The 17,713-nt window shown below is 34.8% G+C and overlaps 2 protein-coding genes and 1 long non-coding RNA gene across 6 annotated transcripts in view; all 3 read left to right on the top strand.

The window, feature by feature from the left end:
* Window positions 1-6,460, top strand: part of tmem201 (transmembrane protein 201) — a 30,948-nt gene extending 24,488 nt beyond the window's left edge. For 2 of the 4 annotated variants that reach the window (XM_009296852.5, XM_073938541.1), the window contains exons 8-11: window positions 2,726-2,788; window positions 2,865-3,176; window positions 4,373-4,501; window positions 5,701-6,460. In XM_009296852.5, the coding sequence (XP_009295127.1) occupies window positions 2,726-2,788; window positions 2,865-3,176; window positions 4,373-4,501; window positions 5,701-5,798 (602 nt within the window). In that variant the 3' untranslated portion in view covers window positions 5,799-6,460. 4 annotated transcript variants of the gene reach the window in all.
* Window positions 6,461-9,447: 2,987 nt separating this feature from the next.
* Window positions 9,448-10,308, top strand: foxl2l (forkhead box L2-like). Its single transcript, NM_001128810.1, is given in 1 exon segment — window positions 9,448-10,308. A coding segment is annotated over 1 exon segment (783 nt). The 5' UTR covers window positions 9,448-9,503; the 3' UTR covers window positions 10,287-10,308.
* Window positions 10,309-11,386: 1,078 nt separating this feature from the next.
* On the top strand, window positions 11,387-15,100 carry LOC137489135 (uncharacterized). Its single transcript, XR_011008487.2, has 4 exons — window positions 11,387-11,449; window positions 11,804-11,872; window positions 12,150-12,276; window positions 13,238-15,100. It is a non-coding gene; the product is annotated as an uncharacterized lncRNA (long non-coding RNA).
* The last annotated feature ends 2,613 nt before the right edge of the window (window positions 15,101-17,713 follow it).

The following is a 17,713-nucleotide window of genomic DNA, read 5'->3' as shown; positions in this document are numbered from 1 at the left end:
GTTAAAACCCACATTTTACTGTAAATTAAATTCACAGAGACATTCAAATTCATACTTGCTTATATTCACATTAACATTCACAGACACTGACAATTCTTTATTATTCAATACAATTCTTTTTGTATAGCCCTTTCCATGATAATTATTGTTTCAAAGCAGCTTTACAGAAGGTGCACATTTTTGCATTACAGTCAGATGCGGAAAAGTTAAGGTTTCAAATTACCATAGCTTTACAAGTTACAAAAAACTTGAACTAATTAACTAGTAACTAATAGCTTTTAACATTTATTCCTTTGGCTTAGACCAGGGGTGTCAAACTCAATTCCTGGAGGGCCGAAGCCCTGCACAGTTTAGTTCCAACCCTTGGTTTCAAACAAGCCTGAGAACTTAATTAGTTTGATCAGGTGTGTTTAATTAGGGTTGGAACTAAACTGTGTAGGGCTGCGGCCCTTTTGGAACTGAGTTTGACACCTGTGCCTTAGACTCTTTATTTTATAAGGAGTCACCACAGTGAAATGAACCGCCAATTTATCTAGCATATGTTTTATGCAGCGGATGTCCTTCCAGCCGCAACACAAAACTGGGAAACCCATACCAGTCATTTACACTCATACACTACAGCCAATTTAGTTTATTCAATTCACATATAGCACATGTCTTTGGACTGTGGGGGAAACCAGAGCACTTGGAGGAAACCCACGCCAACACGGGGAGAGCATGCAAAGTTCAAAAAATAACAGCAACTGGCCCAGCCAGGGCTCGAGCTAGGGAACTTCTTGCTGTAAGGCGACTAACCACTGTGCCACTCTTAGCTTTTAACAGTTAAAGTTACTATATATAAACATAGGTAACCTGCAGTTATATAGTATATATCGTATGATATCTATGTACACATGTTAGTGGTTTAATTCCAGTTTTATGACCAAATTTATTTCTCATCATCAGATAAATGGCTTTTGTTTACTCCTCCTTTAAGAAACATTACCAAGACTAGTGAGATCTCTTACAGCAGAAGTGTCTGATTATCACTCATCTCCTTGTCACACTTGTGCAGGAGCTCTTGAAAAGGCTTTTGTGTGAGCGGAGCCTGTACCTGCTCCATCATGTAGCGTCAGCAGCATCTGCATCTCTACCGCCGCAGCTGTGCAGATCCACACATTCCTGGACTGACAGCACCAGAGCGTTAAATGACTTTTCTGCTGCTGGATGCTTGTGTTGTATTATCAAAAATTGCTTGGAATTTGTCTTGCACTTCTGCAGTGCTGCTAGCTGTTTTATTTTGAAAAAGTAGCCATGGAAATGTTTCCAGCAACAAAGTGCCATTAAATTAGTGGCCAATGTTTTGGGGTGGGTATGAAGAAACTAATTGCTTTTATTCAGAAATTTAACAAAAATGTTTTCAGTGTTACAAAAATGTTCTGTATTTTATTCATTTTATTATGTATTAACTATTCAGTACTGGAAACAGGAACGATTTCTGAAACATTTTTAATAGCTCTGAAGACTGTAGTACTAAAATTCATTTTTAAGTATTTTATTAAACATACACTTATATATATATATATATATATATATATATATATATATATATATATATATATATATATATATATAATACACACATATATATATATAATACACACATATATATATATATATATATATATATATATATATATATATATATATATATATATATATATATATACATTTTCTTAATATCAGCCTCAAACTTTTGAAAGATAGTTTATTTGATAGTTTATTTTAATTGTTTGAGAAGACCCCTCCCAAACACATGCTTTGAGTACCCAAAATATAAATATATAAATGCAATATATATATATATATATATATATATATATATATATATATATATATATATATATATATATATATATATATATATATAAAAAAAATAACCTACTGTTCATTTTCATGGAGGGTGAGCGACTTCCTGCAACCTCCGTCTACGTGAGCGACATTGATCGTTGGCGACCAGGTGGGCGTGTCAAGCTACGCAACACATTTGAGAATCTTTCAACTTGATGCAAGTAAAGAGCAACTTTTTTGAGCGACAACCAATTGAAGCACCAGTAGAGCTCACGTGATCTTCTCTCAACCCGTTCAGAGGCCGGTTGCATCCTTCATGCTGTAGACCTATACACAGACCTGTGTTTGCAGCAGATCACCACCCAGAGCGACAGGTTGCTACAAAGTCGCTGCTAGTGTGAATGAGGCATAAGAGGAAGAGAAGCGCTCTAGCTCAGCACAGTGGACTTTGCTTTATTTACATCGTTTTGTATTATTTTCAATCGTTTGGCAGATCCACCACTTTTGACGCTCATAAATGTTCGTAAAGTCATCGTGCTGCACGTATTAGGAGGTTTGCTGAAAGTGCAGCGAGGGGGTTTCATCTTTAATAAACTATGACAGTTCGTGTTCATTGAAAAGTATGAATGAGTAATCAATCCATATTAAATACACCCTTAAAAATGACGTCTCTCAGGCGTGCTTTGCACTCACACTACAAGCATACTGTGGCAAAGCCCAACTGAACTGGGTTTTGGCACACCTCATTTTTTATTTTGCTCTTAGACAGGGTTTTAATAATAAAAGGATTTCTACCTTTCCTAAAACTTTCCAGTTTTATTATTTTAATTTTACAAGCTGTGAATTATTGCAACATTAAATGTATCTTGTTTGCTGATTTATTCTTTTATTTTAGATTCAGGTTTCCTGTTCAGCGGCAGCAGACCATCTTCACAGTGTAAAGACTCGCCACCTTCAGGTAGCTCAAGAGAAATAAATGAACAGTACATTTATTACCTCATTTAATAAATGATATCAATTATTAGTCACATCAGCTGATGTGACTTTCTGTTGTTTCTCATTAGACTACTACTCTCTAAAATCTGGAAGCAGACCCTCCTCTCCTGGACCGTCTCCGACCCCCTCGGTGGCAGGATCTGTGACTTCCACCTCCAGCTCGGCCAGGCAACGCCGGCCGCTCATCAGCCCAGCCAGGCTTAACATCAGTGGGCAGAAGCTGCGGCTCTTTTCCTCTCCTCTAGAGCCCTTCAGTTTGGCCTCACCGCCTCCGTTTCTTTCAGAGCACAATCCTATGCACAGCAGAGGATTCTTGCCTGATGTTCCACACTTCCATTTACAAAATCATGGTATGGGGCAGTCTTGGATGTCATTCTTAAACCAGATTAATTTTAAAATGGGAAATCAGAGCTACTGTTTGAGTTTTTTTGTGGTTTTAGTGCCCAGTTCATATGCATTTGTGCACTATATATTAATATTTTTATTTTAATATAATGATGATAATTTTTTATAATGTTGCATTATTATTATATAAATAATAATGATATTTTTATATTATTATCGTGAGATTTTTGGGCACCAGTATGCTACTGCTAATGTTAAAGCAGTAAATCTAAGATTTTTATGAAATATCATGAATTTTGCTGAATTTGTTCTCACTAAACCCCATTTATGTGTTGGGGTTTCAAGTGACTCATGGGATTTTTACCTTTTGGGACTTTTTTAAAAGCTTAATGTTAGACAACCCTCACTAGTATTTTGTGGACAAGAGCAGGGGACTCTAAGTTTAGGTTTGGAGTTAGTTTGGTTTATGTTTATTTGCATAAATATAGAGCTGCACAATATAAAAATTCAGCATCGATAAAATGATGTGCGTCTCCGGAATGATCACATCGCAAGATATACAATGTTCACTTAGTATTATAGATGACCAGGAACCACAAGTGATTGTGAGTGGAGTCACTGCAGAATTTTAGCATAATAGAGTGAAAGTTTATTATCTGCATGTGCTTTTAAGGCCTGTGTCTATGTGAGCATTTTAATAGAGCTTAAAGCATTTTTAATAGTGCATAAAGATGAATATGTTTTATAATTAATTATATGATAAAGACTATGGAATGTTATTTTACATTTTTGTTATTTAATTTCTGTACCTGAATACAGTAAGACTTTTACAGTAAAGCACTGTTTATTTCACTTTAATGTTTGCTTCATTGTGTTAATAACTGTAGTTTGTTTATTATAAGTATATAATAAATTACATAAAAAGATTTGTATTTGATGTCCCTACAAAACCATTCCAATCAATCTAAATGAATGACTTTCCAAATAGAGCTATTTAATTGATCTAGTGTATTTGTATTTGTATTGCTATGTATTGCAGAGAAAAAATATTGCAATATTACATTTTGTGCAGCCCTAATGCAATATATGGATAATTCACTACACTAAATATATGTACAACAAGGACCTTTACGTCTTTATCTTCTAGTGTGTTCAAAATTCTTAAACTTTTGATATTTATTGGATTTTGTTTGGTTTTCAGGTTCAGTGATTGACGAGGGAAGTGTATTTGAGCATTTGGAGAAGCCAATGGGAAGCTCTTCTTCATCCTCAAACTGCCATGTAGACACCACTACAGGAAATAATATTGAAAGCAAGCCTGGATGGAAGGGTAAGAATACACATTTTGAGAATAGTAACATTTTAACCACTGTAATGGGGGGCTTGAGTGTGTGTGAGTGTGTACAATTTTTTTATAATTTGCTTTAAGTAGGAAAGTAGACCATCCTACTAAAAACAAACAACACATAATCAAAATTTCATCAAATGAACAGAAAATAAATTTAACCGTTTCAAAGTTTAGTTGATTTTTCCTTGTCATCTACAACTACTTTATCCAGGGTTTCCACGGGGTCTTAAAATGTATTAAAAGTTGATCAATCAATGTAGAGAAATTTAATATTAAAAAGTCTAAATGCTATTTTTATATCATTTTTGATTATGTAATGTATGGTTGTGTGCTAAAGTTTGCCTGAATTCAATCTGCGAATATCCGGATGCTTTGTAGTTTGTGAAGTCAATGAAATCCTACTAGATTTGTCGTCATGCTGCTTTGTTTACTGAAATAATCAATTTTTCTGCAGTTCTATTGGCGCCAACCTGCTGAATTAGCTAGATTTTTATTCAGTAAATGAATAATGTTTTACTTTTGGATAAGTTTCTTACATTAGTATTTAGTAAATATACTGTAAGTTAAAATCACCTAAAGTGGTTTTAAGGTCTTCAATTGTATGGAAAGAGTCTTTAAAAAGGTCTTAAAAGGTGTTCCTGTATATAGTCTGCTTATTAAATAAATATATGAAGAAATAACATTTATTGTGAAATGTTGATTAATAAGCGATTAAAAAACATGTTTTATTATTATTTTTTTTTACTGGCCAGAGTAAATAAAATGTGCCGGCTGCATTCTTATTTTATGCAGTGTGTTAATGTGAAAATATAACTTGCTGCTCACGGTGTTTGCCACTGGTGTTAAAATAACCACATCATCTGCCGCATGTATCGCTTCATATCTATTGCGGGGGAGAGAAGCAAATGGGTTTGAACGAAGCATTTTTGCCTCGATATACAAGTACTATAGACATTAAACAAAGCTTGTGGTGTGTACTGCTATGTGGTTTTGACATGCTGCTTACTGTAAACTGTGGAAACAGTAAAATGTTGCCTCAATGTCTCTCAAAGTACAGTTGGGATCGAGGAATTTATAACCAGACCACAATCCCCTACTTGAGGATGCCTGGTTGAAAATGTCAATATATGTTTTTAGTAATCTGCGTACTAGTCTTTTATTGTTTCTCTTTTTATTTGTAGGTTTTTTGGGCATGACGCTTTGGCCTGGTCTGCTCTTTGCGAGCTTGACTATTAACCTAACGTTCATTTGCATCTATGTCTACTATAATTGGAGATGAGGACATAGATCAGGCCACAGGAGTTCAAGCTCAAACTGCGATGTACACGGGCCCTTGTCGCCTGGTTGCTCAGTGAATTTGGGCCCTTAACAGGAAAAACATGGAGCATTTTCCTTTGGGTGATAACTACAACTTTCTACAACATTTTTGCTGCTCAACAATCGCTAAGGATTGTTTTCTGGCTCACGTAAATGGGAAGAGTGTTTTCTCTTGAACTTGAGTTCTTTTAAGTATCACTTGAGCTTTGAAAACATGTTTTTTGGTGCATGTTCAGTCATTTATTTGTGTTTTTAAACACTGGATATGTATTGGAGCGAATGATTGTGCTGTTTAAGCTTAACAGAACGATGTCTGTTGGGCATGTGAAGCATCTTTATGAAATATTAATTTGGCTTCTTTGCCATATTGCTGTACAAGCGTTTCTGTTTATCCTACTACTTCAAAGATAATGTCATGTCATTATCAGAATGATGCGATATTAAAAGGTGCAATATGTTTTGGGATTATGTAATTTTGACAACATTGTGACACTGAAATATTTGGTTTGGCAAATCATATTGTCCATTGAGCCTTTTTGACTCATTATTTTAAGGTAAACAGGATATTTTGTACATAAGATAAAGACATTTCAGTTTCCAGATTGAAATAAATCTTGTTACGTACTGGTTTGGTGTCTCTTTCAGTGAAGCATAAAAAAGTAAGATGGCATTTAAGAGTAAACACTCATTGAGATTTCTTGTTTCACATTCACTTTCAACATTGAGAAATTCTGAACATGTATTTGTAAAGTCGGTTGCTTGGTAAAAAGGTCAACAGTGAATGCTTTTCCTTGATCTTTTCCTTGATAAGTTAAAAAATTTGGTGTTGAATTTCCATATCATGCTGTGCTTAAAACATTAACACGTTCTTGCGTGCTGCTTTTTTTGAATTAATCTGTTATTAGAGAACAATGTCATAATTTACATTGTTAAGGTGTAAGAGAAATTACACAATGGAGATTGTAAAAAATATGAAAGGACTCTACAGTCCTGGACTTTATCTTTTTCCATCACTGGGTGAGTGTAGACAGTCTGTCTCCTGAGAGCATGATAATATCTTGATTCTCTCCGTATAGGATGTTACGCAGCTCACAGTCATTGGTTATTTGAGAGATGACTGGGTTGTTTATTTTCAGTAAAAAAAAGACATATTGTAAGGAATTTAATTACAAATCAATGGATTTTGCACTCATTGTTTAATAGAGGTTTGTCATTCAAAAGATAAGTACAGCAGATGGATATTAACGATTAACTTATTATCGTGGTGTAATTATGTTTACGTTAATGAAAGTAACTAATGATCTCTGCTTAGTGTTTCCTATGTATTTTGGCGATACATAAAGATAAAACCAGTAGAGTGAGAAATTCCCCCCTCAAAAAAAGAAACAGGCAAGTTTATGCTTGCACTTTGCTGTAACAATTTTTTTATGTTATCTTGAGACAAATTCAGGTTGAAGACAAATTGGTCAATTACTTATACTGTATTTCAAAAACTGTTGCCTCGCTACAATTTAAAGCCTTAAAACTTGATTTCATGTCAAACTGTTCTTTTCATTTATGTCCGGTATAAATATAAAAAGAGTCTTAAATCAAGTATTTGCTAAAAAAAAAAAAAAAAAACATGATATGAGGATATGAAGTCTTGAAATTAATGCAATTAAATGAGTTTACACTTAAAAACAAGCCAATGGGTTTTAAATGTTTAAGTTAAGGCTTCATTTAGGTTGATATTTGCAGCCCATTTGAAGTTATTTGCTCTTGTTTACATGATAATTTCACCTTTTTAAGGTCAAATTAAGCTTTATATTATTTTGCTTATTTAAATAGACCTTAAGTTGATTTATATATATCATTCATTCATTCATTTTCTTTTCGGCTTAGTCCCTTTATTAATCCGGGGTCACCACAGCAGAATAAACCGCCAATTTATCCAGCACGTTTGTATGCAGCAGATGCCCTTCCAGCTGCAACCCATTCCTGGAAAACATGTATGTGTGTAAATATATACACATATTGTTGTAATTGTTTAATTACTAATTCTGATTGACAAGAGCCTGTATACTGAAACTTTGAGGTACTGCGTGCTAATACACATTTATAGTGCTCAGCATATACAAGTACACAAATGTCTCTTTTGAATTCATTATTCATGTGTTTGATAGGAAGCTATACTTGTACACATACATTAGATTAGTCAGCACTAAGCCAAATTCTGGAGCTTATCTAACAAAATAACTTCCAGTAATCATCCAAAAATTAGTACATCCAAATGTATATGTTATAGAATTTTTTTTATTATTTAAAATAAGAGGAAAAATCAAGAGAAGCAAAAAATTGTTGAAATTTTGTAGGTTGTAATTTTTCCCCCTGTATTTTGCTTGAATTTAATTGTATTATCCTTCAATTTCTTTGATGACTTAAATGTTATTTTAATAAATATATCTGTTCAATAAATCTTTTTTTTTTGTTTAAATGCACCAAAATACATTGCCTGTTCACTAAGAAACGGATTAAAGCATTCATTTTCAAAATGGGTTGTACTTATTTATGCTGAGCACTGTACATTCAGCAAACACTTTTCCTTCTATTTATTCTTTTACTTTATTTGCCTTAAAAAGGTCTGCCTGACTATTTATCTCATAAACTATTAGGATCTCATGAAGAGTGAAATGAATCAGAAAAACTTGTTGCACTAATCTGCTGATTCAAAGAATATGTAGATAGCCTATATTTCATAACATCTGAGGATCATCTGTGCAGAAAGAAAAGTGTGACTTGTGTGTTTTTTTTAAAGAAATGATATTTTCACAAGTATGAATATCTGTTAAACTAATTTGTTTCTTGTTAAACGTAAACAACTTTTTAAAATTAATTTACTATTTATACGAGTACATGAAAAAAATGGTTTAGGTTTTATCTTGTTTTATTTATTATACTCAGTACGATTTTAACCTCCACATGTCATGAACAGAGATGCAATATAGCTAGACATATTTTCTATATGGTGAGAAAATCGATGCTACTTCGCTTCATCAAATGAGGTCTTAATTAGGTGTTGTTGTCTTTGAAGGCGCGCTTCACGTGTCTGATTGGTCGATCCAGTGTGGGAAACAGACCCGCAGACGAAGTTTACAAACTGATGGCCTTTGTTCTTCAGGCATGCGCAATAGCTATACGCGATCGTACAAAACGCATCCAAATAGCTAAAATAAGTTGAAATGTTTGTTCATATAATATTTTTATTTTTTAGATATACGAATTAAAAACGTCTGATACACCTTTTAAATTAGCTTACATCAAATAATGAAGAATAGACTGCACTATTTTCTTTAATATCTATATCTTCAGTTGCACAGATATTTACAACATGACTAATAAGAATGAAAAGAGAGAAATCTGTTTGTATTAGTAATCATCCCACACGTGTCGGTAACATCAAACCGATGTTTACTGTAACACTTTAGCTAGCAGTCATAATACGTCTGCGCCCCTCACGTCCTTCTTTCATGTGGGGTTTGCGAACTTTTGACCTGTATTTCAGGATAGCGACTGGTGGCTGGGCGGGTAGGTGGAGACTAAAGTAAACCTGAAGCACACCTGGACACTCTTAACTTTCCACCTGTACCGTGCGCCACAGAGGATCTTCGCGTTTCATTCATCCAGCTCGATGGATCTGTGCGCGGGCTCAGTGGACCTGCAGTGCCGTGATGCCGCTGTAGAGGACTGCTCGGAGACCGCAGGGTGCCCAGGAGCTGCTCCAGCACCAGAAAAACCTCCTTATTCGTACGTGGCTCTCATCGCTATGGCCATCAGAGAAAGCGAGGACAAGAAGCTGACTCTGAATGACATCTACAGCTACATCATATCCAAGTTCCCATACTACGAGAAGAACAAAAAGGGATGGCAGAACAGCATCAGACACAATCTGAGCCTGAACGAGTGTTTCGTGAAGATCCCGCGGGAGAGCGGAGGCGAGAGGAAGGGGAACTTTTGGACACTGGATCCGGCGTTTAATGACATGTTCGAAAAGGGCAATTATAGACGCAGGAGACGCGTCAAGAGACCTTACCGGCCTGCAGCATTACCATCTGGATATAATTTTGCCGACCCGTACTGTCTGCAGCAGGAACCTGTTTATTGGCAAAGCCCGTTCGTCAGCAGCGGCTCGTGGAGTCACCAGTCCGGCTCTCCCACGCACATCTCCAGCTACATGCTCGGCAACGCGCGCCCTCTGTCTCCGAACGACTTCGCCAATTCTCCGGTCAGCTATTATCACGGTCACCACCCTCATTTTCACCCGTCCTACAGACCGTACCACCGGCATCCAAACGCTCTAGTGCCTCTGAGCGGCATGACTCCGCCGGTGAGCCCGGGCGGAAGCTCCATCTCCACCTGCAGTTACGCGCCGCAGAACAGTCACCCTGAACTGGTGCACCATCAGTTTGACTAATGGCAAACCTCGGTGCTGACTGACTGACTGTCTTGGGTTATTTTTAAGTTGTTCATTAGAAAAGTTAAGCTTGTTCCAAGTCAAACTGACTGATTGAAATCCTGCATTCGCTCGCGTAATTTGTTTCACATGGTTTGTTGCGTTAGTTTGTTTGTAGATACTGTAATGAGTTTACAGCTTTGTGGACTTAATGTTTAATTATTGTTCACTTCACTAAGATACTTGGACGCTGTTTTTATATTAAATTGCAGCAAATGTTTTTGATACAGCATCAAGTGCTTATTTTTACCATGCTGATTTCAAATATTGAAGTACATTGTATAAAATGTTTATAACTGTTTTCTTTGCAGAAGTTGTTGCAGACGTTGTTCTCTCTCACACAGGTATATTTGCTTTAAATGTGTTTTGTATATTGAGTAGACATGCTGTCTATATTGCTGAGTTTGGAGATATTTTTATATGTAAATGTTCATGTTTGAATTTTTCTAAGATAAAATTCCAATAACTGCTCATACAAGTCTCATTATTTAAGAGTTTATTTATCATTTTTAGTCCCAATAAAATAAATGTTTACATTTTAATATGAAGTAAAAGTAATATAGATATTTAATTCTGTATGTATATACCTTAAATGTAAAATTTGATAAAAAATTATATATATATAGTCTAAATAGAAAGTATTTTTAATATACAAATTACATATGCACATTTGCAGATTAAGAGTATTTCATGCTTAACATGCTAGATATCCCAGCCGGCACACGACCGACCTTCAACGTTGAAATATGGTTGAAATAAGGTCAGATGTGTTTTGAACGTTGAAATAATGTTGATAGAACGTTTAATGTTGAACGGTTGAAAAACAGCCTGCATATGACAAGGCTTCAACGTTGAAATGTGGTTGAAAATACGTCAGTTGTTGCTTTAATGTTGAAACAATGTTGAATGATAAATGGTTGAAAAAAGTTACAGAAATCCTTGTACAAATCAACGTTGACATTTTTTTTATCATGGTCTGTATGTTGAATTAACGTCATGGCTTCACCCAATATTCAACATGTTTGGTTACCATGGTATCGGAGGACTCGGCGCACGCGGCCACGCGCAGCGCTTCACTTCACTTAATTACGAACACCTGACCTGCAGTGCAGCAGAATTCAGAGGTAAGCGTGTTTTTAGATGCTTTAATGTTTTATTTACCCCCCGATTTTGTTTTACACACAGTGTATCTTAAATGTGACTTGGTGTAGTGTTTCGAATTTTGAAGCATTTAAAACTTTCCAGTTTGGTTTAGTTTGCGCTCCGGTGACGCAGATAACCTCGAGGTAATGTCACATGTTTAACGTTAGTCTAAATGAGCGTTTTTATGGCAAATTCAAAGCGATAAACTCCAAACGCAGTTTAAAGTTACTGAGCAACGTTATAAAACAATATCATTTTTATACGCTGTATTATTAGTGTTATTATTACAAAGTGAACTGCTTTCGTTTCACTGTTGTTGTTGTTTTTGCTTTTAGACATGTAACTTAACGTACTCCAGAGACGCACTAACTTGCACAGCATTGAATGGAAAAGGCTTTGTCCATGTAAGTTTACTTTACCTTTAACTAAGCTAGCCTATCTGTTAAATCTTCTTGGTGCTTTGGTTGATGATATTCTCTTTCTAATCTGTTTGTTTATTGATTGTTAGGCTATGTTGTGATATTATATTGTTATATTGATATTATTATTGTGAAATCATGTTGTGATGTTACTATGTGACAGTATTGGGGAGCAAATATGTATTTAGTGAGAAATTAATGTTTAAATTACACTTTGTATAGTAGCAAATAAGAGGTGTAATGGGTTTTAACTTTCTGGAAGGTCCAGTTGAGGGGCATCAAGAACACGCAGATGGCCTAAACCTGTGTCAGCCTGGACAGACTGCGGTTCTGCTACTCCACGCCAAGGCTTTTGTATGGATGTCTGACTACTACAGTGTTCTCTAAAGGTATTACTGGAGCAAAACAACAGCACCCGTTACAGTGAAATTTGTATTCATAAAAATAGTGATACATGTGTAGCAGGTCCAGTACATGTGATGTCATTGAGAAGTTGTTTTTATTAAATGTCATTAAAACAAATAAATAAACATGCTATTTAAATAAATCTAAATATTAAAAACTTGAGGATTAAGAAGAAATTAAATGCATCATCTGTCTTGCGAAAAGGGTCTACTTAAGAATTCTGGTGTTTCCCAACTGAAAGGGATAGTTCACCCAAGAATGAAAATTTACTCACATTTTACTCCCCAAATGGTTTAAAACCCTTATGAGTTTATTTTGTTGAACACAAAAGAGGCTATTCTGAAAAAAAAAACTAAAAACCTGTAAACATTGACCTCCATAGTAGAAAAAAATACTATAGAATTCAATGGTTATAGATTTGCAGCTTTCTTCAAAATATCTTCTTTTGTGTTCAATGTGGTCAGTAAATGACGACAGAATACAAATTTTAAACTATCCCTTTAATTTTCTGTCCTACATGCAGACTTTTGCAGAAGTGCTACTCCTTCTAGAGTTTTTCTCAACCATGTGTCTAAAAAGCTTTAAACAGCTTTTACAGTACATGTAATGGTTCACAACAACTTGTAATTATTAGATGTGTTGAATGTTTCATGGTTCTTTACTGCAGCCCTTGTTTTAAAAAAAAAAAAAGAAATTTTTTCGAGAATCTGAAATTTGAATTCTGGAAATGCTGGCACCGGTGGTGGCGAAGGGCTTCCTGACGATATCACACCTAATTCTTCACTTCTCTTAGTTAGGAATATTCAGATGGATGAGTTAAAATTATTGAGTGTGGCGATTATTATAAGACAAATTTGGATTCAATAAAAAATAAATTTTTGAATTTTTACTTTGTATAATAGCAGATACCAACTTAGTTGTAACCTCATATTTCATTTATTGCAGGTTTTCTGGAAGCTCCATTTGAGGGCATCAAGGACATACTGATGGCCTAAACCAGTGTCAGCCTAGACAGACAGACATCTATTGCAGTTCTGCTACACAAGACCAAACTCTCTGCTTTTGTATGGATGTCTGACTAGTACGGTGTTCTCTAAAGGTATAACTGGAGCAAAACAACAGCATCCGTTACAGTGAAATTTGTGTTCATAAAAGATAGTGATATATGTGTAACAGGTCCAGTACATTTGTCATAAAGGTTAAATCACAGTAAGTACTGTAAAAATAACTTGTTTGCCTTTGCCACAACAGGTCATGGTGTGTGCATACTGCTCGTAGTAAACACACACGCTGATCTGATGCGGGAGAGATATATGCAAACATATTTGTATTTACTGTTTTGTTTTGCCTCACTAAAGTGTTGTTGGAGCTTGGTATGTTCACAGTTGAAATCACTGAAGTCACATGGAACGTTTGGACAATGTGTTTTGTGCCTTATCTGGACAATGACCATCTTGGGACCATTGCTGTCTGTAGAGGATGAGGAGCATTTAATCTAAAATATTTTAGTTTGTGTTCTGAAGATTAACAGGTCTCTGGGATGACACAAGTAATTAATAACAGAACCTACTGTATATGAACACTTAATGTGACATGTAATAGTGAAATAGTGGTCCTACATTCACAAATGTGAGCCATTATTATAAGACCCATGTGAACATGCAATTTTTATGATACTAATAATAATGGAATAACAAATTGCTATTACTGTTGTGTTTTTGAGAGAGAATCAAACCATATATTCTACACATTTTCTTTATGATTTACTGAAATATTTGTCTACATGTTCCACTGTCACAGGTGCTCAGTTTTGCTGCAGTAATGCTAAACACAATAGATGTACTTTATGCAAAAAAAAAAAAAAAAACTACTAAATATTTAGCATGCAGACCTGCAAAGTGAAGGAGTAATGTCAGGTTTAGATTATAGCATGAGTTTTCACTATTGTGAATGTGAAGCCATTCATTCACAATGAACTGGAATAGCAAACCTCATTATTGATTTTGTAGGAAACTCACCTGGTGTTTGAGAAATAAATATGTATTTAACTGCTAGACTGATATAGATGTTTTAGTGTTTTACACTTGATTCTTTGTCCTCAGTGCCATCTTTTACCTCAAGTGTTTCTCTCAACCTATAAAACCTCAAACAGATGTAATGTATTTCACTTGTGATTCTTAGTTGTGAGTGATGTTTTTTATTTTATTTTTTTACTGCAGCCACTTTAAAAATGGGTATTTTGTAAACTTTGTAAACGGAATTGTATTTTGGAGACTGTGATGGTTGAAGCATAGTTTAGTTACTTAGTTTAATTTAGTTAGCATCTGTCTTTCTGAAGACGGTAACACTTTACAAAAAGGTTGTATTAGTAAGTGTTAATGTATTTACTAACATGAACAAAGAGCAATGAAGCATCTTTCATATAAAGAAAGTACAGTTCATGTCAGCTCAGTGCATTAATGTTAACAAGCATACATTTTGATTTTAATAGCATCGGGACATATTTCAATTAATTAAATGATTAATAAATGCTGTACAAGTATTTGTTCTTTGTTCATGTTAGTAAACATTAACTAACTTTAATTCATGAAACCTAATTAAAAAGTGACTCTTTAATTGTATGCCTTTTTCTGTATTTGAGTGTACAGCATGTATAGTAACCTGCATGGTTTTGATGAACTGTATGCTGTAAATGTTGCTGTATATTTAGAATAAATGAAATAATGAGGTGTGTATTAAATAAATTGATACACAGGCTAAGTTGTGTATTTTTGTCGTGTATTTTTATTAGTAAAAATTTGTTTGCTATATTTATGGACTTTGCGTTGTATGTAATTTCTATTTAACTTGCGTTGAAATGTATGACGGTGAAACAACGTCACGGTATCAACGTTGATCCAATTTGCAAAATCGAAAGGTAATTCAACCTTCATTCAACGTCTACAAAACGACCACAATTCACCCATGAAGAAGGTAAGAGTGAAACAACGTTGTGATTTCAACGGTGAATCACCGGTGGTGGTCCGACGGTGAAACAACGTCACTATATAAACGTTGATCCAATTTGCAAAATCGAAAGGTAATTCAACGTTGATCCAACCATAGACCTGACGTTGATTCAACGTTGAATCACCGTTGAAATGCCGGCTGGGATATTTCTATACTTTTTAATGCATTGAATTTTGCTAAACTTCAAAGAAATTAAAGTTTAAATATAGAAAAAGTGTAAAGTATTTCTTTATCTCCAGTTTAAGCGTTTATCTTCTATACAGCTTAATTTATTTATTACATTCAGTCAAATAGAATAAAATTAAGAGGTTTTAAAATAACAAAAATATATTTTTGTTAAATAGATTGATAGATAGCAAGAAACACCACTGAAAATCACTTGTTTATGCCTTTACTTAACCCTTTAACTGCCCCGCCAATAATTTTTTGGGGATTCCACTCTAATGTTGCTAGTTAACACACTCAATGCATTTTTAATACATCCTACAATATCTAAAATATTAACCTCTACCAAATGGTTGATATGTCGTTTTATGGTAAAAGTACCGGAATAAATACAACTACTATGGAAAATATGAAGTGTAAGAGCAATTTATTTAAAAACAGGCTAATCAAAAAACATATTTGAATACTAAATCATCTTTATTTTTTGAAGCATGCCATAAAATATTTCAGATTCTCATTTACAATAAAAACTGAATCAAGTGTAGCAATGCAACTGGATGATGGTGTTTTTTAGTAAATCAACAATGCTGTGTGTGTACACGATTATTTAAAAAAGTCATTATTTAAAACATTAAAAACATGGTCAACTATTTAGTAGAGCAGGCAGTTAAAGGGTTAATATCTATAAATGCTACAGTATGTAGATTGCAATTAGCTTATTGTAATGCAAATCATCTAGATAAACGCAAAATCGAGAAATGTCATCACGTAGAATTCTATAGAAGTATATAATTACCTTCGTGACTAAATAGCGCTCTCTTCTGGTCATGTAACGCATCAACTTTCAAAAAAAAAGTTATTCAAATTTTCTATAGTAACATTTATAATTTAAACCATCTAAGTACAATGTTAACAGCTCATCCAATCAACAAAAATATATTATATACAACAATTTGCATAAACTAACATGTAGAAAACATTTTGGGTTTTCAACTTGTTGGGTTTACAGAAAAATAGATGTTATAATATTCATTCATTCATTTTCTTTTTGCCCTAATCCCTTTATTAATCTGGGCTCACCACAGTGGAATGAACCTCCAACTTATCCAGCATATGTTTTACCCAGTGGATGCCTTTCCAACTGCAACCCATCACTGGGAAACATCCATTCACACTCATTTACACACATACACTACGGACAATTTCATTCATTCATTCATTTTCTTTTCGGCTTAGTCCCTTTATGAATCTGGGGTTGCCACAGTGGAATGAACCACCAACTTATCCAGCATATGTTTTATACAGCGGATGCCCTTACAGCTGCAACCCATCACTGGGAAACATCCATAAAAAAACATCCATTCACATACATACACTATGGACAATTTTGTTTATTCAATTCACCTATACCATGTCTTTGGACTTGTGGGGAAAACCGGAGCACCCGGAGGAAACCCATGCGAACACGAGGAGGACATGCAAACTCCACACAGAAATGTCAACTGACCCTGACGAGGCTTGAACCAGTGACCTCCTTGCTGTGAGGTGATCGTGGTACCCATTACACCACCATGATGCCTCTGCACGACTTAAAAACTTAAATCACAGATCACTTGAATCACTAAAGTGCCTTTAAATAGATCTACACTGAAAAAAAATGACTGGATTTACTAAATGTCTTTGAGGTGAGTGGTTGCTAACAATTTATACATGCTGAGTTCAAATAAACTAATTAAATTTAGTAAAATTCAACCTAATTTATTTGTTTAAATTCAGTCCGGATAAATTGTTTGCAACCACATTTACCTTAAAAAATTGAGTAAATCCAATGAATCATTATTTCAAATCATAACATCTTTATCTTGACATAAAAACAGCTCAGATTTAAACAAGCTGCCGTCTGAACAAACAAGACATGATCTGTAGTGAAAGACGGAGCATCAGGATCCCAAGGATAGACAAGGCTGTGAAACAGTTGCCATGGTGAGGATTGACTGCAACTTTCCCAGCTAAATTTTAAAGAAGACTTTAATGCGTTGCAAATGTAAGACAACCATGGTCTCAGATTTGCATGCTCATCCATAATTTCCCTTAAAGGCATCCGAAGCCTCTTCCTACAAGTTTGATTGATTCAGACACTGTAATGAATTTCTATGTGCTTGGTTTTCCCCATCCCTGCGGTGATGGGCTGTCTGGCAGAGAGATGCACTTTGGCCTGCCGTGGCTGGTGGGCAGGGGTTGAAGGTG

The sequence above is a fragment of the Danio rerio genome, chromosome 23, assembly GCF_049306965.1.
Source record: "Danio rerio strain Tuebingen ecotype United States chromosome 23, GRCz12tu, whole genome shotgun sequence".
In the NCBI taxonomy this organism is placed as follows: domain Eukaryota; kingdom Metazoa; phylum Chordata; class Actinopteri; order Cypriniformes; family Danionidae; genus Danio; species Danio rerio.
Note: the sequence above shows the minus strand (reverse complement) of the source record. Positions and strands in the feature narration are given on the sequence as shown.